The 27,677-nt window shown below is 42.3% G+C and overlaps 1 protein-coding gene across 4 annotated transcripts; it reads left to right on the top strand.

The window, feature by feature from the left end:
- Window positions 1–25,523, top strand: VGLL3 (vestigial like family member 3). Of its 4 annotated transcripts, none has more exons than XM_082220793.1 (4): window positions 1–411; window positions 12,239–12,485; window positions 16,502–16,737; window positions 17,046–17,921. In XM_082220793.1, exons 1-4 carry the CDS (start codon window positions 274–276, stop codon window positions 17,202–17,204), a joined length of 780 nt encoding a protein of 259 aa, XP_082076919.1. In that variant the 5' UTR covers window positions 1–273; the 3' UTR covers window positions 17,205–17,921. The 4 variants fall into 4 exon arrangements, with proteins under 4 accessions (XP_082076919.1, XP_082076917.1, XP_082076918.1 ...); XM_082220791.1 differs by lacking the exon at window positions 17,046–17,921 and adding an exon at window positions 23,808–25,523 and having other exon boundaries at window positions 101–411; window positions 16,502–17,005; XM_082220792.1 differs by lacking the exon at window positions 17,046–17,921 and adding an exon at window positions 23,808–25,523 and having other exon boundaries at window positions 103–411; window positions 12,377–12,485; window positions 16,502–17,005.
- The last annotated feature ends 2,154 nt before the right edge of the window (window positions 25,524–27,677 follow it).

Below are 27,677 nucleotides of genomic sequence, written 5' to 3' on the forward strand. Positions count from 1 at the left end.
ATAATCAGGGCGGCGGAGGCGTGCTGCCCCTGCTCTGCCTCCCCGGGCTGCGCTGCCTCCTCCGCCCAAGGCAACCCGGCTTCTATTTAAGCGCCGCGGCGACTCCCCGAGACTCCCGAAGATGACGGCGCGTCCGCCACTGGCCTCCGCAGCCCCAGGCTCCGCGCCCGAGCCCGGATGGGAGAAGGCAGCGCGGCGACCGGCACCGGCGGCTAGAAGGCTCGGCTCCCGCTTCTCCGGACGCTGGCATTAGCCGGTCCCGCGGCGGCTGCCATGAGCTGCTCCGACGTGGTGAGGCACCAGCCGCAGGCGACGGGCTGCCCGCCCCAGCTCAAGCTGCCCGGCGCCGTAGCTGCGGGTCCCGCCGCCCCCGGCGCCTTTCCTGCGCCGCCCTTCGCGCACAGCCAGCAGGTGAGACCCTCGCCGGGGGCGCAGGAGGCGGGACAGGCTCCATTCTAGGAGCGGGGTGGGAGAAGACCAGACGGGATGGAGCGAGCCGCTTCTCCGAGCGACTCTCCCGCTGGTTTTACACGGGTCTGTGATGAACCTGAGCCAGGTCGCCAGCTCATGGCCCTGAACAGAGGTTCCTAACTCCGGTATGTGCGAGTGACGGATGCAGCGGTCAGGGCGTGATGCACGTGTGAACGAGGCTCCAGCGTGCGCGGTGTCCTAAGCGCGTGCGACGACCTGTGCCTTGAGTATTTGTGCCTCTAAGCGAGTGTTGACATAAACGTCGATGTGCGTCACTCCTCGTATCTTAGGAATGTTTATGTCCTTCTTCACGGTCACCCGCTCTTTCTCGCACAGACGCCCGCTTTGTCTCTCCCACGTCGCAGGCACATACATTCCCTTGGGTGCGGCACACACTGCCTGTCACTACTTGTGACAGACAAGGCGTCGGGGCTGTTTGCCACCACGTGTGTGTGTGTGTACCTGGGCGGGGTGGCGGAGAGGGGAACCGAGCCCCAGGCGAGGGGGGAATGTCAGGCGCGCCGGCCTGTGAACAGAGAGCACACCTGGAGGTCAGGGGTGTGGGGCGTGAGAGTGTCAAGCTGCGACTGGGACCTAGACGGAGCGGGTTTTCACGACCTCCAGCTCCCTGAAAGCAGCAGCAGAGGCGCTCCAAGTCACCTTAGGCTCTGATGCGGAAGTTTCTTGGCGCTTTCTAGAAGCTCAAATAGCAGAAACAGACTTCTTCGACGGGACTGTGTCCTTTAGTGGTGCCTGCAGGATTGCGCCCTCTGGCGAGTTACCTCACTTGCTCGTGACTGTGCGGAAGTGGGTCTGGGAGGGGAAAGGCGGCAATGAGAGAGGTGAACGTCTGGACCTCGACGACGCGTGTCTGTGCGTCTTAAAAGCGCGCACGAGAGCGGGGAAAGTTGGGCGTGCGTGTGAATATACTTGAGACGGCTTTGGACCCCAGGGTCTGGAGTGTATGTACTTTTCTGGACCCAGCCGAGTAACTCGGGCTGCCTCGACTCTGTGGCCGGACCCTTGCGGGACTCGCTTTCTCGACAGCCACTCGGGTTGCGAGAGCCTCGCGAGGTAAGCAGGAAGCGCTTCTCCTCGGCCGCCTGCGCCCATCCTCCGGCACCTGAGGGCCAGGGCAGCCCCGGCGCTCGGCCCCGCTCCTAGAAAAGATCGCGCAGGGCTGAGTCCTGGCCAAAGTTGCCCACGGGAAAGCGGAGGAGAGCTCGTCCGCGTTACTTAGGTATGGCGCCTGACGAGATCGCTGGGCGCAGACACGTTTGGGGCGCTCGATCATCGCACCTTGGCTTTGCTCATCTGGTTCCCGCCCCCCGAATTCTGAATTAATGCTGGGATGGTGCCCTTAAGGACGATTGCATTTGTGCTCTGACTTCTGAAGGTATGCTTTCGAAAGCAAGCTCCATTGCTTTCAGTGGAACTTATTTCTAAGTACAATGGGATGGATTGCGAGATCTGTTTGTTTGCGAGTTAGTTTCGTTGATTCTAACAGACATACTCGGAACACAGTTGCTTTGGAGGGAGATCTTTCTGTCCATACAATGTAATTTGGGATGGTGGTATGTAAGGGTTTACTTCCAAGTAAATGTGCGCTCCTTAAACTTGCTATCCTGGTCAGTTGTAGGTGTTGCCCCGTTCAAGAGCATAGACAGAAAGTCATTTTCGTAATTGCAGTGAGTTAAATGGGTCTGTATGTTGGAGCAAAAGGTACAACAGAAGAGTTTTGTGGTACTTTACGACTACCAGATTAATTTGGGTTTAGACTTTTGTGAACTGAAGAAAGTCCTTTTCATCAGATGTATCTGATAAAGTGGGCTCTACTACACAAAAACTTATGCTGCAACAAATCTGTTACATTGAGGTGCCACAAGCCTTTCAGTAATCCTACACAGGTCAACTCAAAAGTAAGCCCTATTAACTTCAATAGGAATTAAGTCTGTATACGACTGCAACCTTTACTGTTTTAATTGCTTCATTTGGGTTTTCAATTGAGAGCATTGCTTTGTGGGTGTAAACAGTATTACTTCTATCCCAAGCATAATTCATTGTAATTAACTACAACAATGGCCTAGTTGTACGTTCTGCATATTATTACTATGGCTGCAATCCTGAACACATGTACCATGTCCTACTGAACACAGTATAACTTGCTTCTGAGTAAACATTCACAAAGTTGCACAGGATGTCTAATTGGTGTGCAGGACACCTCACTTGATAAAACAAGCCCCAATACTGTGTTTTTTGTTACAGTGCTGTTTTAAAGTACTAAGTTCTTTTGCAGAAATAAAGGAGAAGAGGGTTGTTGTTGTTTAAAGACAGTCAAACATCTTGTTCTTCTAGTAAAGCGGCAAGGGCTGTTTTTACCCTTTAACTTAAGAATCTGATGTAACAAAGTAAATCAGGAAATTCTTATCAGGCTGACAGCATTTTTAGACTATGCTTGTGCGTGGGTGAAGTGGGACTAATATTGACTTGGCCCCAATGCAGTCATCTGAGAATACATTTTTTGGTTGTTGCTGCATTCCATAAGGTTTTATCATTATTATCCACAAAAATTGTTTTCTCCGTACATGGGAAGTGACCCTTAATACCAGCTTGCCTGGGAGACAGAAATATGGGCTAAAATACAAAATCCCTTTTTCAAGTTTATTATTTCCTCTTTATTCATTGCCAAGGCAGTTTGAGCAATGCTTGGCTAACCTTTTCAGGTCCATTATACATGGACAGTAAGAGCATGTAGAATTTGGGATGTCTTCCCATCACCATCATCATTGAAGTATAATGAAGTTTATTTTGCAATCTGGGTTATTACAGTTGCAACTGAAACCATTTTACTGATTTGTAGTTTTACTGTTTAAGCATTCCACAATCTCAAGTATTATTTGCTAAGAGATCAAATACGAACAGATGTTCCAGTTTGCTATCATATTTGGAAATACAGTGTAGCAGTGGAAAATTTAGGCTTTATATACCTTAAATTTCTTCATCTCTACTTTTTCTTTTTACAGTTCCAGGTTTTGAGCATCTTTTTTCATCTATGTATTTTTAAAATTAAGAAGTCGCTTTCTTTTTAGGAGACTACTGAGTCCATAGAGCGTAGCATTTATTTAAGCAAGTAAATTTCTTTGTTGGCAAATTGTTAGATCTAGCTTCTTCTATATGCCACTGTCCCTATGTTTTCCTGCTTTGATATTTTCTCCTTGGGTTTTGGTTTCATTTTTTTCTATATGAATCTTAACAGCGATAAGAAATCGGTGATTAACTTTAATTGTTGACAACCTGAACACAGGTATGCTTCATTGCCTGAACACAGTTTAGTTTAGGAAACACTTTACTTCTGTTTGGCATGTTCTCCCCCCACTTTTTTATATTTCCAAGCTGGCAAGTTTGTAAAGAGGTGATGACTCTGCTCTTTTCACGTATTTATGGATTTCTGATTTAATAAAACCTGAGGGTAATAACTATGATATTGCGTAACATTGATAAGAACCCCGACTCTCACTGCTATCTAGCAGAGGTAATGTGCCTGGAGCAGCTTCCACATACTGTTTTCTTTGCTGGGTCACATTCCTTGCAGCTTTTCCTATACACCGTAAAAATCTTCTGTGTATAGCACCTATGGCTGTATGCTGGTATGTTCTGACTCAGTCCAATATACCGTACATCCCTGATGGCATCAGCATGGCGAGGTTGAAAGCACTGGTTCCTTCTAGGGAGAAGAGGACCAAATCTAGCCTTTCCCTCAAACAGGTGACGGGCACTCTCAGAGCTTCACCAACTGTGCTGGTCATCTGTTTCACAGGTGCATGTGGATAGATTTTAATGGAAGTGGACATGCAGGGAAATGTGTCTGGGGAATCTTTGGTCTAAGACTAAAAATTGTAAAAACAATCACACTTCCTTTACCTTTGTACACTTGATGGTTATAGAATGGCAACATTTAAAGTCAATAAAGTTCAGAAGACGCTGCCAGTGATATTTTAGGGGATTTGGAATATTTGTTTGCCTATGTAATACTTTATAAGCCCGTAGCAGGCAAAAAACAAACAAACCCTAAAACAATAACAACCCCAGATTTAGAAGGTCACGATAATATTTTTGGTTGGCACGCTTATTTGTGGTATGAAAAGGTGAAAGTACATAAAGGTTTTACAAACAATATAATTAGGAAAAATTTGTATAGAATATGGGACAAATACATTTTTTTTATTGGAAACTGAAACACCACTTTGGCTTTCACCTTTTGAAGCCATAGCAGTGAAAAAGAAAAATATGCCGGAAAGTTGGGCGACTTATAGAAATTTGCTAAGAGAGGAGGGTGGATAATTTAAATTAAAAGAGTTTAAGGATTTACTAGGAATGGTAACAAAATAGTAACAATATCATTTGAATGAAATATTTAGAAAGGATTTGAAGCGGAGGTTTGGGGAACAACTATCACAATTAGAGAGAGACATGTTAAATAGTAATGTTAAAGTCATGTCTAAAATGTGCAAGATGCTCTTGGGCTGGGAGACAAAGGATGAACAAGTGAAATCTTCAGTGATAGACTGGGCAATAGATATTAGGCATAATATAGAAATGGAAGCATGGGAACGATTATAGAATACAGATATAAAATTTACAGCATGTTATGGTTTAAGTCAAAATCATATGAAAATGCTATATAAATGGTACCTAAAACCTAGTAGATTGGCAAAAATGTATAAATCAAAGTCAAGTAAGTGTTGGAAATATAAATAGAAAGAAGGCACCTTTTTCACATGTGGTGGTCTTGTTAAAGCTTACTGGGAAATGATGATATATAATGAATTGAAAAAGATGTTTAAGATAACATTAGTAAAAAAAGCCAGAAGCTTTTCTCTTGGGAATTATAGGATTAGAACTACCCAAACAATATAGAAATTTATTTATGTATGTGACTATAGCGGCAAAAATGTTATTTGCCCCAAAGTGGAAGGATATAGAAGTCCTAACAAAAGAAGATTGGATACAGAAACTAGCGGAGTATGCAGAAACAGCAAAACATACTGGAAGAATGAGAAATCAAGACAACAAACGTTTTAGAAAGGAATGGAAGTGGTTTATTGAGTATTTACAAACAAGCTGTAAACAGGTCAAGACATTGGCAGGATTATTGTGAAAACCTGCAGTTTTAAACATATATATGCGATATATATGGGACGCAGGTGGCGCTGTGGGTTAAACCACAGAGCCTAGGACTTGCCAATCAAAAGGTCGGCAGTTTGAATCCCCACAATGGAGTGAGCTACCATTGCTAAGTCCCAGCTCCTGCCAACCTAGCAGTTCAAAAGCATGTCAAAGTGCAAGTAGATAAATAGGTACCGCTCCGGCGGGAAGGTAAATGGCATTTCCATGCGCTGCTCTGGTTTGCCAGAAGCAGCTTAGTCATGCTGGCCACATGACCCGGAAGCTGTACACCGCCTCCCTCGGCCAATAAAGCAAGATGAGTGCCACAACCCCAGAGTCAGCCACGACTGGACCTAATGGTCAGGGGTCCCTTTACCTTCACCTATTTTATATATATGTGTGTGTGTGTGTGTGTGTGTGTGAGAGAGAGAGAACAGATGATTAAAAGCAATTTGAAGTATGCAGAAAAGGATGAAAATAAATGTAAGGAACCGCAGAAAGAGAGGAAAGGGAGTCAAAACTTGAAAATATTAAAACTATGGTTAAATAATTGTTATAATGTATATAAATGAAAATTATAAATAAAAAATAAAATAAAATATTAATAACCCCAACCATGGCTTACATAAATCCTAACATAAACAACAGATTTAGACAGTTTCATTTTTTCCCTTTTCCCTTGGCTCTGTCTAGCCTGTTCTGCTTTTGGTGTTGACAAAATACAATGGGAAAAGAATTCCAAATTCATTTTCTGTTAATTATAATTTAATCATGAATATTGCAACAAGCTGATGTTTTCTGAACTAAAATTGTACAATAGATTACTCACTACTTAGCCTTGATCACGCCAATGTGAACTTTCAGATCCCACTGATTTCAATTACAATGCTTCAGCACATGTTTAGATATTTTTCCACTGAACCACTGGTATGGTGAAGTGTACACCTTTAGACTGCAGCATGCCCTAGATGGACAATCTGTGGCCCTCCTAATGTTGTTTGACTATAACACCCATCACCCCTGACTATTAGCCATACTGGGTGGGGTTGATAGTAATTCCTTTTGCATGCTTATTAGGCTGGTTCTTATGATAGGTAGGAAAGAAACTGGCATTTGTTTTCCATAGGCAGCAATGGCCAACCCTGGTAAGCAGCAGGTAAGCAGTAGGGTTTTGGAAAATAGGCAGTGACTAAACTGCACTAGATTATTTCATATGCTGTACTTAGAATCTCTTGTTCACTATCCCCGTATTTACTTACCTGTCATGCCTGCTAGCCAGGTGATATTTTATATGCACAGGCTGCATTTAATTGGTGGGAAGGGGATCGGGGTGTGTGTGGGAATCAGTCATGCTGCTGTAGGTGGAGAAAGGAAGGAGAAAATAGGGTAGAGGAGAGCCAAACATTTGCAATTGCCAGCAGATGGACATCAGCACTAACCAGACACATTTGGCCTGTGGCCTGACCATCCTTTTCATACCAATGCGAATTTATTCATATCAACACTCACAGGAAGTGTGCTTTAAACTTTGCTGCCGATATCCAGTTATGCCTTCAACAATTTCTGACACTTCACCTCATCACTAAGAAGTTTTATAAGCATTGATCCAAGAGACTAATCTGAAACTGTAAACAAACACATCAGTTGGTTATATCCAGTTATGTATGTCTGCTCTTGGAAGGCTCTTTCCTTTAGTGGAGGCTTCCGAAAATGAGAGGTGGGCGGAAGAGAGTTTTTGCAAATCACACCTTTCTTTTATAAGTGCCCCGCCTCCCAGTCACCTCCTGAAGTGCTCCAGAGGGCCTTCCAACATTCTGGAGCAGATTTCTGGTGGGCACAGTGGGCTGCAAAAGGGAAGGCAAATCATCAAATACTGCTCCCCCCTCAGTTCATGGAAACTTCTGCTAGGTTTAAGAGCCTTCCAAGAGCTGAGAAACACAATAGGCTAAAACCTGTATTTTTTTGTTTCCAAATACGAGGGCATTAAAAATAATGGGGGAAAGCACTGAAATATGTAACACAGTTTGAAAAAAGGTTATAGTTTAAAATTCTCAGTAGTGTAAGTTATGTGAATGCATTGACTTAGGAATTTTCAGGGTGATTGCACTCGACATGCAATTTGTGCATCACTATTTGTAAACGTGTCTCTATCTCTCTATACACACACACACACACACACACACACACACTTGTTCTTGGGGAATCTGTTTTCAAAAGCTCCAGGATATCTTTATAATATGGGGATGGACTGTATCTCCGTGCAAGAGGGCATATTTTGCATGTAGAAGGTGTCAGTTTCAGTCTCCAGTTTAAAAGAATAATGTAGCAGGTGCCAGGAAATAGCTGCACTGAAGGGGTTTGGACTAGATGACCCCGGGATCCTTTCCAACTGTGCAATTCTATGAGCTACTCTTCTGCAAGAGGAAATAACATAGCTTGGTCCTTTATAGTTTAGAAAAAAGATGAGTAATAGAGACCATGTTAAGAGGTATATATGGTGTAGAGAAAATGGGCCCACAGTTAAATTATGGAATTTGTTACCACAAGCATTGTGATGGTCACCAACTTTGATGGTTTTGAAAGGGAATTAGACAAATTCATGGAGAATTGGGCTGTCACTTGCTACCAGTCATGATGCCTATATACCTCAAGCTTCGGAGTCAGTGAGGAACCAGAACAGGAGATGACTATTGCCTGGCAGGCTAGATAGATCTTTGGTCTGTTTTTGTAAGGCGTTGTGCCAGTGAGGGTGTGTTTAGTGATGGCAGAGAATCCTATGGGGGAATAATTCCTAGTTTTGCTCTGTGGCATCTTTGCAAGATGGCTTTGCTTATTTCTGCTATGCAACATGGCGTGCCCTGCTGCTATTATGGTTCATGCCACAGATGATGCATGGTTATGCTTACAGCAATGTTGACTCTGCAGTATTGTTGCCACTTTGCTGACAAAGGGTAATCTGTTAGTACTGGTCAAATGGCACGGGTTGCAATAGCAGCTATCCTATGAAATGCAGTCTCAGAACTCTCATGTGTGCAAAGGCTTCCCCATTCATTTTAGTCGATTTATTCATTGAAATGAATGGAGAAGCCTTAGTATGTACTCACATCAAGGTGCTTTGGAAGAGGACCATAAGGAATAATTTGCTTTAAAAGTGTTAGTAAAGTTTAATTTTATGGCTAGGATTCCCCCATCTCTTGAAAACTGCCAACGAAAATCTAACTTCATAATATGAACAACGTTGAGGCTCAAAGAGATGTCTTAAGAATTGTCCTACTGTGAAAACTTTAAGGGGGGGGGAATTCATTTGGTTTCTGTTGCTTGAAAATGTATATCAAGTATTACCCTGTTGTTGAAACAAACATTCTAGGTATGTAGAGAAAGTTTGCCACTAGGCTGGTAAAGTGTTAGCATCTCAGGATAAAATAGGAATATCAAAGATTCAGCTTCATTTTCTAAAATTAACCAAAATAACTTTCAGCAATAACTCTTGGGATGAGAAACAGGAAAGATTGAAATGCAAATGCAGTGAGAGAGCCTTGACCATGAAACGAAGAGCATTCCTGCACAGAGCAGCAGCTCTGGATATGAGTTTTAATTTCCTGAATTCCACCTACTATATACAAACGCTAGCAGACTTCCAGCAGTAGCATCTGGATCCCAGGAACAAGTTTCCACATTGCCCCCTTGGCCTACCCTTCACATGTAAATTTTCCTGGTTTGCCATTTGAAAATGATCTCAATAAGCCGAAAACTCAAACGGAATACAATAACAGTAAAATGAAATCTGCAAAGGGCAGAGTCAACTGCTACATTTGCAGGGAGTGTGACGACGCCTAAACTGGCCCATGATGAAAAATAGAGATGAAAATGCATGACAGTGAACACTGCAATGCAATTTTCTTCCCGTTATTTTTTTAAGCTACTGATTATTGCTAATATATGACACAGTTTGCCATGTAAGAGGGTGTGTAAACTGAGGTGGGGGGGGGTGGGGAGTGAGTACCAAGGGACCTGGAGGAAGAGTTACATTTTGCCCCCAGGGCTGTGGTTGCTCACCCTGTTCTCTTGTGATGTGAGTAACAATGTGGTATTTCTAAGAAAGTGAAAATACTAACTTTTGAATATGGGTCATTGTGATGCTGCTGAGCTGAAGGAAATGAAACAAGTGAAAGTTATAAAACGCTGGACTCTTCCTATGGCAGTTTGCAGCCCAAAACATATGGGCAGCGCTAGGTTGGAAAAGCCTGGGTCAGGCTAAAATGCTATTTAACAGACTACTTCTTTGAGAGCCTAAGAATGGTGGCAAACATTGTGCTGCACAGAGGGTGAAGGGGAAGAATGGGAAACACTAAGGGCTTATCCATACATACCTTTTGCCCCACTCTTTCCAGGCACAGGTCGGCACCTTAAAGCTCTGTGTCCCACTGCCCACCCCCCTATTTTGCTCCAGAGCTTTCCCTGTGAAAACCTGCTCAATCGGAGCGAATGTCAGTTTGCTTTTTTCCACAGACTAACATTTGCACCGATTGAGCATTAAAGAGTAGATTTTCAAGGGGGAAGCTTCAGAGGGGAAAAGAGTGCTCAGACCCCAAGCTTTAAAGTGCAGGCTGTACCAGTGGATGAAAGGTAAGTGTGGATAATAAGCCCACAGAGAGCTGAGTTAAAAACCTGCAACCTTTTTGATTGCAGCGTGCTTGAGGATGGTGTAACACAAGCAGGGACAATCTGATGCTAATAACAACTCCTTCTGCAAATAACGTGGAAATTACTGGGGCGGGGGGGGGATGGAGTGACTTAGAACAAACATACCATGTGAGCTGCCTGCCACCACCAAGGTGGTTCATCTGTCTGCCAGTTCCTGGAAGCCCCTTACTTCCCAAACTATATGGTCTGTGTCTAATGCTTAAGTGCCAGTTGTAGCAGTTAAGAAACAAAAGCACAGACTGCCATGAACCAAAATATATGCACAACAAGTTCATATGAGAAAAGGGAACTAATAGCCCTGGATAACTGACATATGATAGCAGAGTGGGAGAGGAGGTAAGACAAGAATCCTCGAGTTTATTCCTCAGGTGGAGACCAAAGCAAAGGAGCTTCCACTTTGGTGTACGTATCCTGGTCCCCCAGCCAACTAGCTCTGCATGAGCAAGTCAGCCAAATGCTGAGGCCTCCATAGCAGGTGGCATGGCTGGCAATTGTACCCTAAGATGAACAGCCACTGGCCATGCAGCCAGCAATCACACCCGTTCCCTTCTCTCCCCCATGCTGGGCACAAAGGGATGCTCACTGCCAGAGGGGTGTGGATCTGGGCTTCTTGGAAAACATTCGTAACATGGAACATCTGAAAAATATGTTCCATGTAAAATTGATCTTCACACTTAATTTATTTTGACATTTTCGTTTGATTTGACAGAAAAATTGTGGAGAGATACGCAGAGGCTTTCATCATCCAACATTGGTTTTAATTATGTTTCTCCCCCCCCCCTTATGAACTTTAAAAGGGTTTGTTTATCTCACAGCAATCTCATCACATTTAATCATCTTTTATATGCAATGTTTTTATAAGTTGGTGTTATGTAAAAAAATGCAGCATTTGCTTGAATGAGGGAAGAGCACAGATTTGTTTTGTATCTTTGGCAATGCTTAGACTCCCCCTCTCCCCGCTCACAAATGGCTCGATTCTGCTACCCACATCTATGTGTAGCATCCTCCTCCTCCAAAAATGATAACTAAGCCCAGGAGAGCTATGACAAGTGGAGGATAGTGAAGAATGCCTAAAACTGAATTATGAAGCTGGAATATTTTACGAATAAAACTGAATTATGAAGCTGGAAAATTGTGGAGAGATACGCAGAGGCTTTCCGCTCATACGTTAGGGTTGGGAAAATCCATCACTTGATCAAGAGTAATAATTTATCAGATGGCTGATTGAGGATCAGTGCAATACCATTAAAAGCATGGTTATCACGAGGAATTCCTGCTGAGTTCAATGCAAAGCTGCCAGATAGGTGTGCATAGGACTGCACCATAACAGCATGAACTTGAGCCACTTGAGTCATTTAAAACAAGAACCAGCACGACTGTTTGTAAAATCCACCATCGTCAATGTTGAACCATCAAGTTTTAGTTAGACTACTACTCCCATTAGTTTGGCCAGAACAGCCAATGCTGAGGCATTACGGGAGTTGTGCTCAAAAACATATTGAGATTCCTGCATTGCAGGGGTTTGGACTAGATGACCCCAAGGATGCCTTCTAACCTGACAATTTATGATTCTATGGATATCTGTAGGATGCCTCACTGGCCACTGAATAATGGAAGGGGTTATGTTTTGATTTGTGCATTAATCTTGGTGGTGTTTGTTAAGTCAGTTAATTTCATTTGGTTTGCATTTCTACTTATCTTCATCCCTATATGACACAATATGAATGGCTATTCTCTGTGGCAGGCACTTACAGAATAGATAGGGCTGGCTACAGGTAAATGTATAATAATATAAAATGTATCTCCATTGCCATACGTTAAATGCATGTTTGTTTCTGTGGTCTGTACTTGAAGTTATCTTACTCTCTTTCTTTCTGTTTTTCCTCCCTTATACCAGAGTAAGCTAGCTGTATACAGCAAGATGCAGGAATCTCTGGAAGCGACCCTTCCTAATAAGCAAGAGGAAGATGAGAAAGACCAGCCTACTGATATGGAGTACCTTAACTCTCGCTGCGTCCTTTTCACTTACTTTCAGGGTGATATTGGGTCAGTAGTGGATGAACACTTCTCAAGAGCTTTAAACCAAGCTAGTCGCTTCAGTCCAGAGACTGCCATTTCAAAAAGCAAGACAGGGCTATGGAGAGGTAAGGTTTATAAGCAAAACTTGGTTACATCTCATTTACTTTATTCCTTTGGTTTTGCGAGCACATAAGTTGGGTTTTATATACACCTTCAGGTCTACATTCTTTTTAAAGATTAGGTTGCCATACAACACCTGGACTGCAGGACACAGATACACAAAAATCTGACCTGCAAAACCAGTGTTACCCATGCAGTCTGATTAGCCACATGCAAAATTTGGAAATTCCTGCGGAAAATTAGGAGAGGAATTCAACATCACACTATTATGATTGTTCCACTAGTGTAAGCGTTTTCCCTTACACTAGTGGAACAATCTCCCCTCTCCTCCTGCATGCTGTTATAGCGATTCTCCTAACCCAGGGGTCCCCAAACTTTTTTCAGAGAGGGCCGGATTTGATGAAGTGAACATGCATGAGGGCCGACCAAAGTTATTGAGCTTTTTTAAGAATCGAACTTGTTGAGCTTTATTTAGGATTTGACCCCAATAAATGAACTGCCACAGGGACCAGGTAAAACTGGCCAGGGGGCCAAATTAACAGACTTTGGATATGCCTGTCCTAACCCTTCTAGAGCCAACGCGGGTGGGGAACCCCTTTGCACTCTCCTCCTGAATGCTATTCTGATGTCTTGCATTGGCTCCCACTAGTGGAACTGTCTGCTTGAAACCAGCTCCTACCTTTCACCATGAAAAGAGATGTGATGCAGGAAATCTGTAGCTAGCATTTTCTTCTGTTCTTCTTCTTAACTATCAGCCTCGTGCAGTGGCTTTGATAACTAGAGAAATAGTACTTGGAGAGAGTGCAAAACCTGCTTCTCTGATGCTATTTTACCTTTCTGAATTGCCCCTCCCAACTGTAACTAGAGCAATGGGGAAACCATGCAGGCACCAGACATGTTAACTGCCCCCCTTTGTCCAGCTCCACTTTTTAAATCTTCAGAGCAGAAATATGGGGCTCCCAATTGGTAATAATGAAACCTACAGGGAGATCCTATGCTTGTGGATTTTATGTGTTGCATTGAGTGTGACTCTCACGTTTCAGAATTAGTCTCAGAGAATGGGAGGTTGCCATGTGAAAAATTCTTTAAGATTCACACCTTTAAAATGTCACTTTCTTGCAAGATATTATAGTGTGACAATGCAGGAATTGCTATCTTATCATCATGCTATATAGTTTGGTGGGTGGATAAGCATCATGATTTCGGAAAGAGCTGGCTGTTCCAGACAGATGGGATTGCTTAGTTTTACAAAATTAATGAAAACTGGAAAATGAAATGGGAGTGATAGTTGGGATGTATTTGGTTTTCTCCAAGCAACTGAATACTACCAAAATGGGTATAAACAGTATCAATATTATCAAGTCACTTAAGTACTTTATTGAAATCTCAAAACCTAAATCAAAGAACATATGAACACTTAATGCCTGAAATGATTGTGTCCCGCATTTACAGCTGAACTATTGCATTGCCGAATAGCTTTGAGAAGGAATTGCACTCCTTTGGCTATCTTTAGCGCAAGTGTGGGCAGATTGCAGGCATATTGAATCCATTTAGGGGTTTGTTTGTTTTTTGTTTACTAAAACCCCATGATCCACCCTTAAGTTCTTTATGCTTAGAATGGAAGCATTCTGACCTTGGTGACAGATAATATGAGGATGGGCAACAGCGGATGGCATGATGGGGCTACACTGCATACCTGACCTCGCCCCACCCAGCCAAGACACTGCTGCATCTTGGGCTGGAGAGCAGGAGTGAGGTTGGCAGGGTGCAAATGTGCCAGAGGAGCTAATCTGCTGTTCCTGCTGGTGTGTTTGCACTGTGCCAGTTTCTCTGCTGCCTCACCCCTTCTCATCTCAGTACACAGCACAGAATTGTTGAGCTGAAAGGGGACGCCAAGGGTCATCTAGTCCAACCCCATGCAATAAAGAATTCCTGACAGATGGTCATCCAGCCTCTGTGTAAAAACCTCAGTTTTTCCTCCATCTTCTGCAGCCGCTGTCCAGAAGGGACGTCAGATAAGCCACGCAGCCTGGCCATGTTGTCTGCTACTAAGTAAAGGAACTGAACAGAACTCACCATCCTTCCATACAAAACTCTGCTCCTAGCTATCCCATATTTTTCATATTGGCAGTACAATGAGTGTGCCATTTTGTTGCTGCTACTGCTTAACAATTAGGAGTGATAAATCCTTTCCGATTTACTGCAGTTACATAGAGATCTACTGGTAGATGCAGATTTACCTACTGCCACCTCTGCTTTAGCATCTTAACTAGCCATCCTAATGCAATTCTCAGGTGACTCTCACCAGAGAGGAGATGATTTCTGAGAAATTAAATATATATATATGTAAAAATGCCAAGAGATCACCTCCAGATAGGAAGCGTCAAAATTGTTTTTTCTGAGGTTTTTTGTTTAAAAACAACAACCAAAAGAGATTAAGAAGTTGTCTCCAAGAATTTGGTTGTGCAAGAGGTGAAATGTTTATGAATTGGGTGTGGAAGCATGATGACATTTCACAAATATTCAAGAATGTTATTTTAAAGCTGTACAGACCTAACATTCCCCATGCACATTTAGCACAGAACAGAAGAGTGCACTTTTATCTCTTGGACACTGAACACCATTTCCCATCAGTTGTATGCGAAAGCAAACTTAAGGTCTCCAGAGATCCCGAAGGATGGGAGAAATGGATTTGACTGTGTTGCTTCCCTTTCTGTGGTTCTCCTTCCAAAGCCTTCATCTTCTGCTGAGCCATCCTCATCAGAAAGTACACTGGGCTAGATAAGCTTTTTTTTCAGGGCATTTTGAAGTTCTATTGAACTCAGGTGTAATAGGTTCTGAATAGAATGCTTAAGTTGGTCACTGCACAGCTCTCTACTGGGATACATACAGTAAGGGCTTCAGTGGGACACATGTATATTTTTTGATGTACAGTTGATTAACTTTTGTTAAAATTGAAGTATTATTTTTAAAAAAATAAAAATAAAAGGTTAATGAGAAAATTCATTGAAAATTGTAATTTATTAGATATGAAAGCTCTTTAGCTTAATAAAACAAATAAACCTTTGCAATTGCCAGATAGATACATAGACAGACAGATAGATATGGGTGGGTCTGATAGACACCCCGCTGAAATGTTCTTATTTTTGTGATATTTCTGTGACTTTATTTCCTCACCATCACCTATAGGCATATTCTTCCATGGCAACATCTCTAGCTTCCCTTATTTCCCCCAAAGCATCTTCCTTTCTACTTTACTTCAAATCAAGCTTTGGGCAAGAATACTAGTAGTATCTCTGCCAGCACTATCATTACATAGTAGAATCATTTACCACTCCTTAGAAAGATGGGATTTAAAGTATGTGATTTCATAATATAATGGCTTTGGACTTGAGCTGTGCTTGAATTGCAATCTGCTTAGTTCTAAAATCAGCTGTTTTGTTATATTTCCAAACACATTTAAAAATTTGCTGATTAGACACTAAAGTGGCCAGTTACTTACGCCCTTTTTGGTGAGCCCTGGGGTCTAAAAAGAATTTTAATAAAATAGAAAAAAACATACACAATAAATCTACAATAAACTTAAGAGACGAACAACACAGAAACCCAAATACAAAAGCAGCGCAATGAAACCAAAACAACAACCTGCTGTATAGCAAAGAACTTAAATAGCCCTTAAATGCATATGTTAAGACTGCCACTGTGAATTAAACATATATCTTAAAAAGGCCTGGAAGAACATAAAAGTTTTAACCATGTGAACCTCCCTAGGGAGAGCATTGCATAGTCAGAGGGCCACCACCAAAAAGGCTTTCTTTCTCATAGTTGTCCTCCAGGCTTTAGTTTGAGGAGGCACATGAAAAAGGGTTTCTGGCAAGGTCCAGTTACTTGTGCTTTCATCAACATTTTTAAATAGTTGCCCATGGAACTTACGTTCGTTTCTTTATTCATGTTAGCAAAACTGTTTATTATTCAAGATCCATGGAAGAATTTATCATCATTTTGATGTTTCTTTTAAAAGAGAATGCAACAATTGCAAGCCAGAGGAGTGGTTTCCCAGCTTCGTTTTGGACCAGTTCTTATCAAACTCCACCTCCACCATGCTTAAGTGGAGTTCATCATGACTTTCCTGTTACTGCACCAGGCACCTTCTCAGCAGCAGATCCCAGCAGCTGGCCAGGACATACTCTGCATCAGACTGCTCCACCTCCTCCGCCGAGTATGCCAGAATCTTGGCACTATCCATTAGCATCTCAGGTGAGCCCTTCATATGGACACATGCATGATGTATACATGCACCGCCACCATCCTCATGCACACATGCATCATCATCACCACCCGACTTCGCACCTTGACCCACGGTACAGATCTTTGCTGATGCCTTCAGTTTGCGCAGGCAAGATTCCTCCGCCACAGTGTGATGCAACAAAGACAGATCCTACTGCTGTCACCAGTGCTACCTCAGCATGGGCAGGAGCCTTTCATGGAACAGTTGACATTGTGCCAACTTTTGGGTTTGACACAGGTAAGCTGCAGCTTTCTCTTTTACGTGGTTCGTATTTTAGGAAACATATGTCGTAACCAAGCAAATTCTCAAGACCTCCACTAATTGGGGGGGGGGGACTATGGCACTGCAGATGTTGCTGGGCCTCCATCTCCCATCAGCCACCATGGTGAGTTATAGTCCAAGACCAACAGAGGGGGTCACAAGCTCCCCACCCTGATTCTTTCACCTGATCTCTTAGATATGAATCCCTGATGTAGTTAGAAAGGGTTGAAGTTGCAAGAATGCTAAGATTTGCAATGATGATCTTGAAGAATTAGTTCTTTACTCCCACTGAAATCATAAAGCAGACAAAACATATAACACGCTTAATACAGGCAAGCAATCCCAAAGTTCAGAGCTCTATTGTGTGTAGAAAAAATTTAACCACAAACATCCTGTTATTATATAAAGTCAGTAGAAAACAGATACTGGCTTTCTTGTTTTGCAGTTCTACATACCCTTCCTTGTTCCTTTTTTCAAATTAGACAAACTTAGGATTCTTCTATCTGTAAGCCTGCAATGAATCTGGTTTCTTACTCAATCCTGTTCGAGAATGAGATGTTCTGAATTCACTCAATGTGGATCCAAGAGATCATAAAGTGTTTTCCAACCCAAATGTTATGTATAAAACGTCCCCAAAACAACCCAGCATAAAAGAAAGCTGTCATTCTACAGGGCAGTCTTCCAAATAAATTTATTCCAAGCACAAAACACTTTTTCTCAAATTACTTTTATAGATGTGGCTCTGCCGCACCTATACAATCTCATTTCAGCACTTTGAGATGCTCTCTGAATTGGAAGACAAAAGTTTTTCCCTGTGAGCTCCATACTTTGTACCATTGGAATGACATCTGGTCTCATCCATTAACCTGCTGCAGACATCCCAGCAGGTCTAGCTAGCATTTGAACCACAAAGAATTGCATATTAAGTATACATATCACATTAAGGTAAAGGTAAAGGTACCCCTGCCCTTACGGGCCAGTCTTGACAGACTCTGGGGTTTGTGTGCCCATCTCACATCTATTGGCCGGGGGCCAGCGCTGTCCGGGAACACTTCCGGGTCACGTGGCCAGCGTGACAACGCTGCTCTGGCGAGCCAGAGTCGCACACGGAACGCCGTTTACCTTCCCGCTGGTAAGCGGTACCTATTTATCTACTTGCCCCCGGGGGTGCTTTCGAACTGCTAGGTGGGCAGGCGCTGGGACCGAGCAGCGGGAGCGCACCCCGCCGCGGGGATTCGAACCGCCGACCTTTCGATCGGCAAGCCCTAGGCGTTGAGGCTTTAGCCCACAGCGCCACCCGCGTCCCACATATCACATTACCGTGTGGTAACTCAATATTCATTCTGTCTCTCATGCATTATGTTTCATGGTCCCTTGAAAATAGATTAAAGTGGCCACTTGTGTATTGCTAAAAAAATAAGCTACGCATCACCAAAAAAGAGGACACAGATTTGCATTTACTGGATTTGGGTAAAAGAGGTAAAGGATCACTGGACAGTTAAGTCCAGTCAAAGGTGACTGCTTCAGGCCAAGGGAGCTGGCATTTGTTCACAGACAGCTTTCTGGGTCATGTGGCCAGCATGACTAAACCACTTCTGACACAGTGGAACACCATGTCGGAAACCAGAGCACATGGAAATGCTGTTTACCTTCCCACTATAAAGGTAAAGGTAAAGGGTACCCCTGCCCGTATGGGCCAGTCGTGTCCGGCTCTAGGGTTGCGTGCTCATCTCACTCTAGAGGCCGTGAGCCAGCACCGTCCGAAGACATTTCCGGGTCACGTGACCAGTGTGCCGAAGCTGCAGCTGGCGAGCCAGCACCAGCGCAGCACACGGAAACGCCATTTACCTTACCACTACAAAGTGGTCCCTATTTATCTACTTGCACCCGGAGGTGCTTTCGAACTGCTAGGTGGGCAGGAGCTGGGACCGAACGACGGGAGCTCACCCCGCTGCAGGGATTCGAACCGCCGACCATATGATCGGCAAGTCCTAGGCACTGAGGTTTTACCCACAGCGCCACCCACATCCCGGCGGTGTTCTGGCACAGTGGAACACCATGATGGAAACCAGAGCGCATGGAAATGCTGTTTACCTTCCCACTATAGCAGTACCTATTTATCTACATGCACTGGTATGCTTTTGAACTGCTAGGTTGGCAGAAGTTGGAACAGAGCAATCCGTTGTGTGGATTTGAACTGCTGACCTTCTGATCAGCAAGCCCAAGAGGCTCAGTGGTTTAGACCACAGCGCCACCACATTTACCTTTACCTATACTGGTTTTATGTATAAATACAAATAATAGAAATATAATACATCTGGGAAAGACTGTGGCCAGGTGATCATTTTGCCTGCTCAGTCTCCTGTCTGGATGCTAACTGTTGATGAGAAATAAGTTACCAATCTATTGGTTCTTTACCTTTAAACCTGGCATGAGTAGACAGACAGCCCTTCAAATAGAGCAGGAATGGGGAACCTTTGGTCCTCCTGGTGTTGCTGAACTACAACTCCCATCAGCCCCAGTTGTAATTCAGCAACCTCTGGAGGGCCAGAGGTTCCTCACACATTAAATAGAGGACTCCTTCATGAGGACTGTCCTCTGACAGCCCTTCAAACAGAGCCATCCTCTATAAAGTATGATACACAGCCATCCTAAAATCGATTTAGAGTCAAGCTGGAGCTGTTTCTTGAATGTGTACCAACTTTCATTCAGATATCTTTGTCTTCAAGGCAGATGTCATTACCACAAAAAAACCCCTGAAGATGCCAAGCAGTCAGGTTAAATCAAAGGCCTTACTTGGCGTAGGCAGTAATCTGTAAATCACTCCTAACTGATAGAAGGGGCAAAGGCCCGTCCTGTTGTTTGTCTCCCAGCAGCTGGTATTTAGCACCATACTGCTTTTGAGTTGAGACATTTCATTTACTTAGTTATCACTAAGTTATGACATGTGACAGGTGAGTTTGCAGCTGGTTTTGACTTGCAAAGCTTTATGCATCTCAGGAGCCCAATATGCTCAAGGATCACCTCTCCTCACACAAACCACCTCAGATCCTGTGATCATCATGTCCATGTGCCCCCTCCATGGGGGGGGGGGTCCAGAGGGTGCCATCCAAAGAACCTTGTACATCTCCCAGAGTGTTTGAGGACTTGTGCTTGTCTTTTTACACATCTAGTGGAGAACACTAGTAAAACTCAACTGTATCAAAGGGCTACCTGAAAAGTGAATTGGAAAAAAGGGGCACATGTCCCATGAAATAACTCTGCATAGAACTGGCCCATACAACTGCATAGCTCATTCAACTACAGTGAGCCCTGCCAGCCATGGATCTGAAAAAAGTTGCTTATTCTACTTCTCCCAGATCTGGTGTGGAGAAGTCACAGAACCTCAGGCTAAACTTACTGGTTTAGGACCTAGTTCAAGTGATGCTTAAGCCAAGGGCAGATTGGGCAAAAGATCGAGGCTCACATATAATGTGTAATTCTTGTTTGCCTTTGCCTGTTAATATAGCGTAGCAGACTACAGACTTTAGCAAGCAATGCTACATCTTAAATTGATTTTCCTGTACTTAAAAATAAAACTGTTGTTCCAATTTTCAGACTGCAGTTTTTGCCATCAAGGATAGGAAACCCACCCAGTTTTTTCCATACAATTCTGACACTACTGTTTGCAAATTTAATATAAGAGTTTATATGGGAAATAGTACAGTAGATGGCTCTCACAAGTATACATCATATATATATATAAGTTGTACCATTCACATAGTATTAGATGATAGTCCGTTTCTTTTAGAAGGTTCTTTGGATTTGGGTTTCAGAGAACAGAGCAGTGCAAATGCCCTGTCTCACATTCTTGTACTAACTGCTACAACCTAGCAAGCTTCATTCTCACATTCTCCTTTATCGGGGAGAGAGTAAAACAGCGCTGCTTTTGCTGCCTCGGGACATTAAGAAAAAACAGCACAACCGAATCCTTAAAAGATCTGGGCAATTTTATGGCCATTAATTATGTTTGCAGCTGTACAGATGACACAAGAGTAATTAAATTTCATGCTCCAGGTTGTAAAGTGATCGCCTGCTATGACTGGGAGCAATTGTTAGCCCCTTCATGGGGTCTGCCTTTTGGCAAGGTGTATTTATGAGCAAATTTCAGCTGTCTATGACTCTTGTCATAGAAGGCAACATAAAGGTGCATCTGATAGCAATTCCAGTAGTCCTTGCTGTCTAGACAATTGGATTGTCTGTCCAAGGCTGAATAAGGAATCTTATTTTAAGATTTTTTTATTTTATTTTTTAAAGGAAAGGCTCAAAAACCCTGAAAGGGGCTGCAATTTGTTCATGGGTAAGTGAACGTAGGAAGGAAATGAATTAATATTTTGGGATGGGGGGTGAGTGAGGGATGGCTCCTATTTTAACTATTGTTATAAGAATAGAATGCTAATGGCCCGGTCCAGCTTTTCCATTTCAGAGCTTGGGTACAGGGGTCAAAACTGAGGATGCATCGTCAATGATGGATCCAGTCCATAAATGCATGCGTAACATTTAATTATGCATGCAGTGCTGACTTCAGGTTTATCTGAACACAAACATAAAGGATAATGACCATATTATAGCATGCCATATATTAATCAATTAGCTTGCATTTATTTGAACTCAGGATAGGCTTTTCCCACATATGTAAAACAGTGACAAGTTCCTGTGGGTTTACTTTTTATTAATCCTTTAGGGATGGAAAGATGGTGGAAGAAGAGGAACTTGTGGCTCTTTAGACGTTGAACTAAAAGTTCTATGACCCCTGCCCATTGGACTGGGGCTGGTGGTAGCTATACAATGTTTAAATGCTCCTTATGGTGTTCATTGCCCTAATCCCAACAGAGCTTGCATGTAGATGTTATATGCAATTGTGATGACTCATAGAGAGCTTTGAAATGTTATGTCCACTTATGGAACACTGCCTGGGGGAAGGGATTTCCACAGTCTACACAAAGTATCTGTAACCATTGAATAAACACTGGGGCTCAGGGAGAATTCACACAAACATTTCTGACTGAAACAGCTGCTCCAGACTCATCTCCCCACACCCAACATCCACAAGTGGCAAAGTTTTCTTTTGAGTCTGCATCAATACAGCAAAATCTCTATTTACCTGCATCCATAATGATTGAAAATGAAAACTAACATTATCAGGGACAAGATTCCGTGCATATATCTCTATCTATCTCTATCTATCTATCTATCTATCTATCTATCTATCTATCTATCCTATCTATCTATATCTATCTCACTGAGCATTAATGAGGAAAAAAAGTAAATTGTATTAAGACTAATCACTGGCTAGGACATATTCATTAACTGAGGATGCAGCAGATCAGATATGAATACCCTTACATAGCCTTACATAGCCTTGTTGATGTTAAAAGATTACAAAACTGCACATAAATTAATCTGGGCCAGTTCCACAAAAAAATAAGGAAATGATTCAACAGTAAGTAATTTCAAGAGTGTTCCCATCCCACCCCCTTTAGTGCAGGAACTTTAGCATAATCTTTAATTTCACGTAAATGTTTTTAATAACTTATTTTATTAAAAGGCAAAATAGACCAAAGATAAAGGTCATAAAGAAACATTGTTACAGCAGGTTGAGATCAGTATAAGGTTGGACATTATCAAGGAACTTGTATGTTCCAAAACATTACAAAAAGGTACCCATTTTTTCATAATAATATCACAGAAATATTTATGTTTAATTTATTAAGATGGAACAGATAATTGTATTGGCTATTTCAGTTGTCTCTTTGCTTAAAATTTTCAATGATTGTTAGTGGATTCATCTTTTTGGTAGAGTTTTTGGGGAAGCTATTTTTATTTTTTAAATGCATTTAGGAAGTTGCTTGTTTTTCACTGGCTCTTTCAATGTTTTATTGCATTGGGCAGCCTTTTATATTACATTTTGTATTCATTTACTGTTTTATTCTTCTATATGTTTTTATGTTTGCAACAACTAAAAATAATGGGGGGCGGGGAGGCAAAAGTGGTTTGAAAGGCACATTTCTGATGGGGGTTCTTCTCTTATTAGGGCTGTCCAAATACATTTTGCTCCTTGAAGAGAAAGACATGTTGAAGCCTCTCTTCATTCCATGTAGAAAAGCAGGTCCTTTGGAGGATGTGTGGCCAGTGCATCTCTATTCAGTCCTTGTCCCTCAGGATCTGAGGTGGCCACTTCACTTAGCCTAATGGTCAGTCGGTTGGCCAGATTTTATCCTACTCTCACCTCTGGTCAAGCAGGCAGTGCAGGTTTCAGAAATAATGCAAAAAATCTGCCAAATGTGTGTACCAGAAGTAAAAGTGGGATGACTGTACATGCAGTTCTTCTTTCAGACTACTTTAAACTGAAAATTATGATGCATCTCAGACACATAAATGTCATTTCTTAATGAAACCAAACGGATGTTTATGTCAGATGATTTAAATCAATGTTTTGAGTCTAGTACTACTTATTGGAATTGGACGGGGGGCGGGGAGTCAACTACAGTACAGTCTATCACAGGTGTAATTAACTTTTGTCCCAGAGTATGATCTGATGGTACCTGAGGCCACCACCCAACTGAAGCTAAGCAGGTATGGGCGATGCCTGGATGGGTGACCACCTGGGAACCACGTTTATGTTGCCTTAGGTTCCATGGTGAGAGAAAGGTGGGATGTAAGATGATGACTGATTGATCAAATTAAGCCACTCAAACAATGCAAGTTTAAACTTATTTCTTCTTCCCCTTCAAAATAGGCATCCAACATCAGGACAAAAGTAAGGAGACATCATGGTTCTGAAGTACCAAAAAATGGATTTTACCAGTAACCAGTGTTAAAAGAGTTCCCATCTTGTGAAGGAGATACTACAGTATTATTATTTTTTTACTGTTTCTTCACAGTGGCAATAAACATTATACTAAGCAGATGATGAGCAAACCAGCCATATGTTTTTTGGATGGAGCCTTTACCTCCAGAAGGTCATTTTAAAGTCCCAGGACATGAAGAAAAAAATCGAAAACCTTTCTTTGTATATCATTTGTCATCTGAGCCTGCTGAAGCATTTCTCCAATCTAACTTCTCTATGCTCCTTTTAACAGTGTTTTGCTTAGATGTGTGCCATGGTCTATATACTAACGCATACCCTTGACTGTCAGGAGAGACCTAGCTTTGACCTAGAGTCCTCCTTCAGGAATGCAGTTTTTGTAGTTCTTTATGCATCTATTTTTGTAGAAATACAGAAAGTTTGCATCAGCACTGGTGGGCTATTTTAGAACAATGTATTTTTTAAAATTTAAAGTTTTGAAAATTTTAAGTTCTGTTTTAAAGAACTTGCTCTCAGAGACGCACTGGCAAATCTTTTGAAATGCATAGGTTTTTAAATGTCTGATGTGGTTGTATGAGATTTTGTTGTTGTGACCTGAAGTATCTTGTCATGATCAAACGGTTCAGTCCCCCATATAACAACCCCACAAGATCTTGAATGTACTTTGCCTTTCGCTTAAGCAATTGTTCAAATGTAAAATAGTGTTTACGGCAGTGCTCTTTTGTTGAAAAATGACTATTTGCTTTGCTGCTTCTGATGACAACTTTGAACTGGGTACCTGATAAGAATATGTTGCTGAAACAATGAAGTACAGACGCTTTTAACTGAAATCCTAAACAGATGGGTAGCCTTGAGCCTTTAAATTAATCTCAGCTGCAGTGTTAACATGACAGTAGCTGAAGAGAGATGCAGCACCTTGTTGCTTGAGGTACATACCCTACTTTTCTGCCAACCTCCACCTATAGCCTGCTAGAATATAGAGTGGGATTCCAAGAGCAAGTTTAGGTGTGTTCAAGGGACTGTGTGCACCCTTTAATTTTCATTGTTTTCCTCTTGAAGGGTAGACTGATTTAGAAGATCTTTCCCTAGCCATACCATTCTTTGGATCCAGACCAGAGCTAGCCAATAATTGCACTGGTCTATGTTAAATGCCTTGCACAAAGACACTAGTACGGTTGTCTAAGTACAAGCATGAACACAGCACAGTAAGCTTTCAATGGTGCCACAGTTCTGGGGATAGCACCTTGTAGCACAGCTAGGGCCATTTTTTTGGCCTGTTAGCTGCTGTGCTGTTCATAGAAACAGGATCTTCACTGAAAAATTCATTGAATATCAATGGGGCACACAAATAGGTATCAAGACTATTAATTACCTAGCTTATAACCAAACATACTATTATTGGGCTGGGTTTTTTTGGGGGAGGGTGGGGTGATATTTCCAATGAACCATTCTTGTGATGAGGAAAAAAATATAACAGGAATTAAAGAGTCTGAAGCATATTTTGCAAATATTGATAGGTCGTGGGGGGCACATTTCCACCAATGACTTTTGCATTCTGAATCAGCCCCATTTCGGTGCGAAAACTTTGTATATTCCAAAAAGCTCAGTATTTTCAAATCCTGGAATAAAGCTACTCATTTTCCACAATCTGGTGTCAGCTGGCAGTCCATTGAGTGCTGCCTTCACTACTCTTCAATACAATTAAATTAGGAAGTCATTGGCTAAACTGAATTTGCCCACAGATCCATAATCAGCAAGACATTTCTAGAATATGTGCTAAAGGTAAACCTGTGGTGAGATTATTCAGTAGTCTGAGGTCTAAAGCAGGTACATGAAGCAGCATGCATGCAAACGGGACTTATTAGGGCTCGTCTAGACTTCTGCTTGTGCCACATTTCTAGGCCCAGCTCTAGCCTTTAAATTTCTGTGTCTGAACATTGGTTTTGCTTGTTTGTTTTTTGACCTGGTGCTTTCCCCGTGAAAACCCACATTATACCGCTGAATCAGAGCCAACAGCAATTGGGTTTTCCACAGATTACCATTTGCTCCAATTCGGTGGTAAAATGTGGTGGGTTTTCCCAGAGAAAGAGCCAGGGGAAAACAAAAAACAAAAAAACACCCACTGGACACAGAGCTTTAAAGCACATAACTGTATCTGGAAAGCACAGCACAAAAGGAATTCTGGAGGAGCCCTAAGTGCTACAAACTGCTGCTTCAACTTGAAGGAAATTCCAATGCAGGGAATGTTCCTCCTGATTGGAAAAAATAAAACATAAGCTCCTTGTTGTGTGCAGTCTTTTTCTTCAATTTCCTTGGGATGATGGTTATTACAAAAAATAAAATAAATTACATTCTGCTCATTTCAAATATGTGTAATGCAGGAGTTGCCAGCCCTTTTTTTTTTTGTTACAGGAGTTGTGCCTATGGGTGCATTAGGATTTCTGAGTAAGTGTTATGGGGTGTGCACCTCCTGACCATTTCTTCTCCTCTTCCAGATCAGTGTCTCCCCACACCACAGGGACAGACAGTGTAGGCACACACAATTTGCTTTTCCAAGAAGCTGATAAAAGTTTGGTCCAACCTGAACCTTGAAAAACACACAGGGCTGAAAGGAAATCCAACAGATCATTGTACTTCCAACTTCCTCCTTCATCTTTTAAAGGGATAAAAGGTTAACAGCCATTGCCATTTCTTAATGAAGGACAGTGAGCTTAAAGGCTTCATTAGCACCAGGAAAATATTTCAAAGGGTGCTCGCTTCGGCAGCACATATACTAAAATAGGAAAATATTTCAAAGGCACTACAGTACTGTGCCCAAAGGCACCATGTTGGCAACTCCTAGTTAGTACATCTTAAATGTGAATCTCCACCACTTACCAACTGCTGCTTCTTTGCAATTTTCTGCCAGGTAATTCAGACATATCACACCATTGAACTGGGATATCATTAACAAAAGTTTATGCCATAACTTATGAAGCAGTACCCTATTTTGTCCAGGCACAGTGGAGTTATACAATCTGTCCCACTTGCTTCTGCAAACACCTGGAAACCTCTCTACTTGCATCACACAGTTGTGCCTATACCAAGAAAGAAGGTCAGGTCTGTTTCAGTGAACCTCTAAAGGCATTGATAAAAATCCCTGTCAAGATTAAACTTGCTTTTATCATAATGGTGGTTTGCAGCTCAGACACATGATAGGTGGTGTCCCTTTGTGCCTACGCTAGCAGTATAAATCTCTGCTGCCCCAGTGCTGATACTCAAAATTGCAAAATTGATGCTGCCGACTTGCTGAAGTTAGTGCAAAACTAGGCACTACATTGGTTGGTTTTCCCTTTCTTTGATTACAGGTTCAGGGGCCCCTGGAAAGAGAGGTTTAATCCTTTCCACCCCAGCACTGAGCCCAACAAATATTTCTCCATGCAGCAATTAGTCTCAAGGAAAAAGCTGACATTGGTGCCAACTGCAGCATGGGTGTGTATGGGATTGTGGCTGGGACAGGCAGCGGTTCATTTTTTGATAGAAGCCTCTGAGCAGTGTTCAAGAAACATTGCAGACTGTCAAGAGAACACATGAAGTTTCTGGTTTTGATTTTCTGCAAATGTCAAACATATAGAATCTGACTGGGTCTAGGAAGAGAATCGCTGAAATATCACAAGGAAAATGACTACCAGAGTACTAATCAATTGTTATTATTTGAGAAAAGTTTATTTTAGAGCTTTGTTCACTTCAGCTTTTATCGCTATGCATCTGGAAATATCTGCCAAGTCACTGTTTTTCCAGTGGTACATAAAGGTCACAAAG

Source organism: Podarcis vaucheri (assembly GCF_965113315.1).
Source record: "Podarcis vaucheri genome assembly, chromosome: 4".
Taxonomy (NCBI): domain Eukaryota; kingdom Metazoa; phylum Chordata; class Lepidosauria; order Squamata; family Lacertidae; genus Podarcis; species Podarcis vaucheri.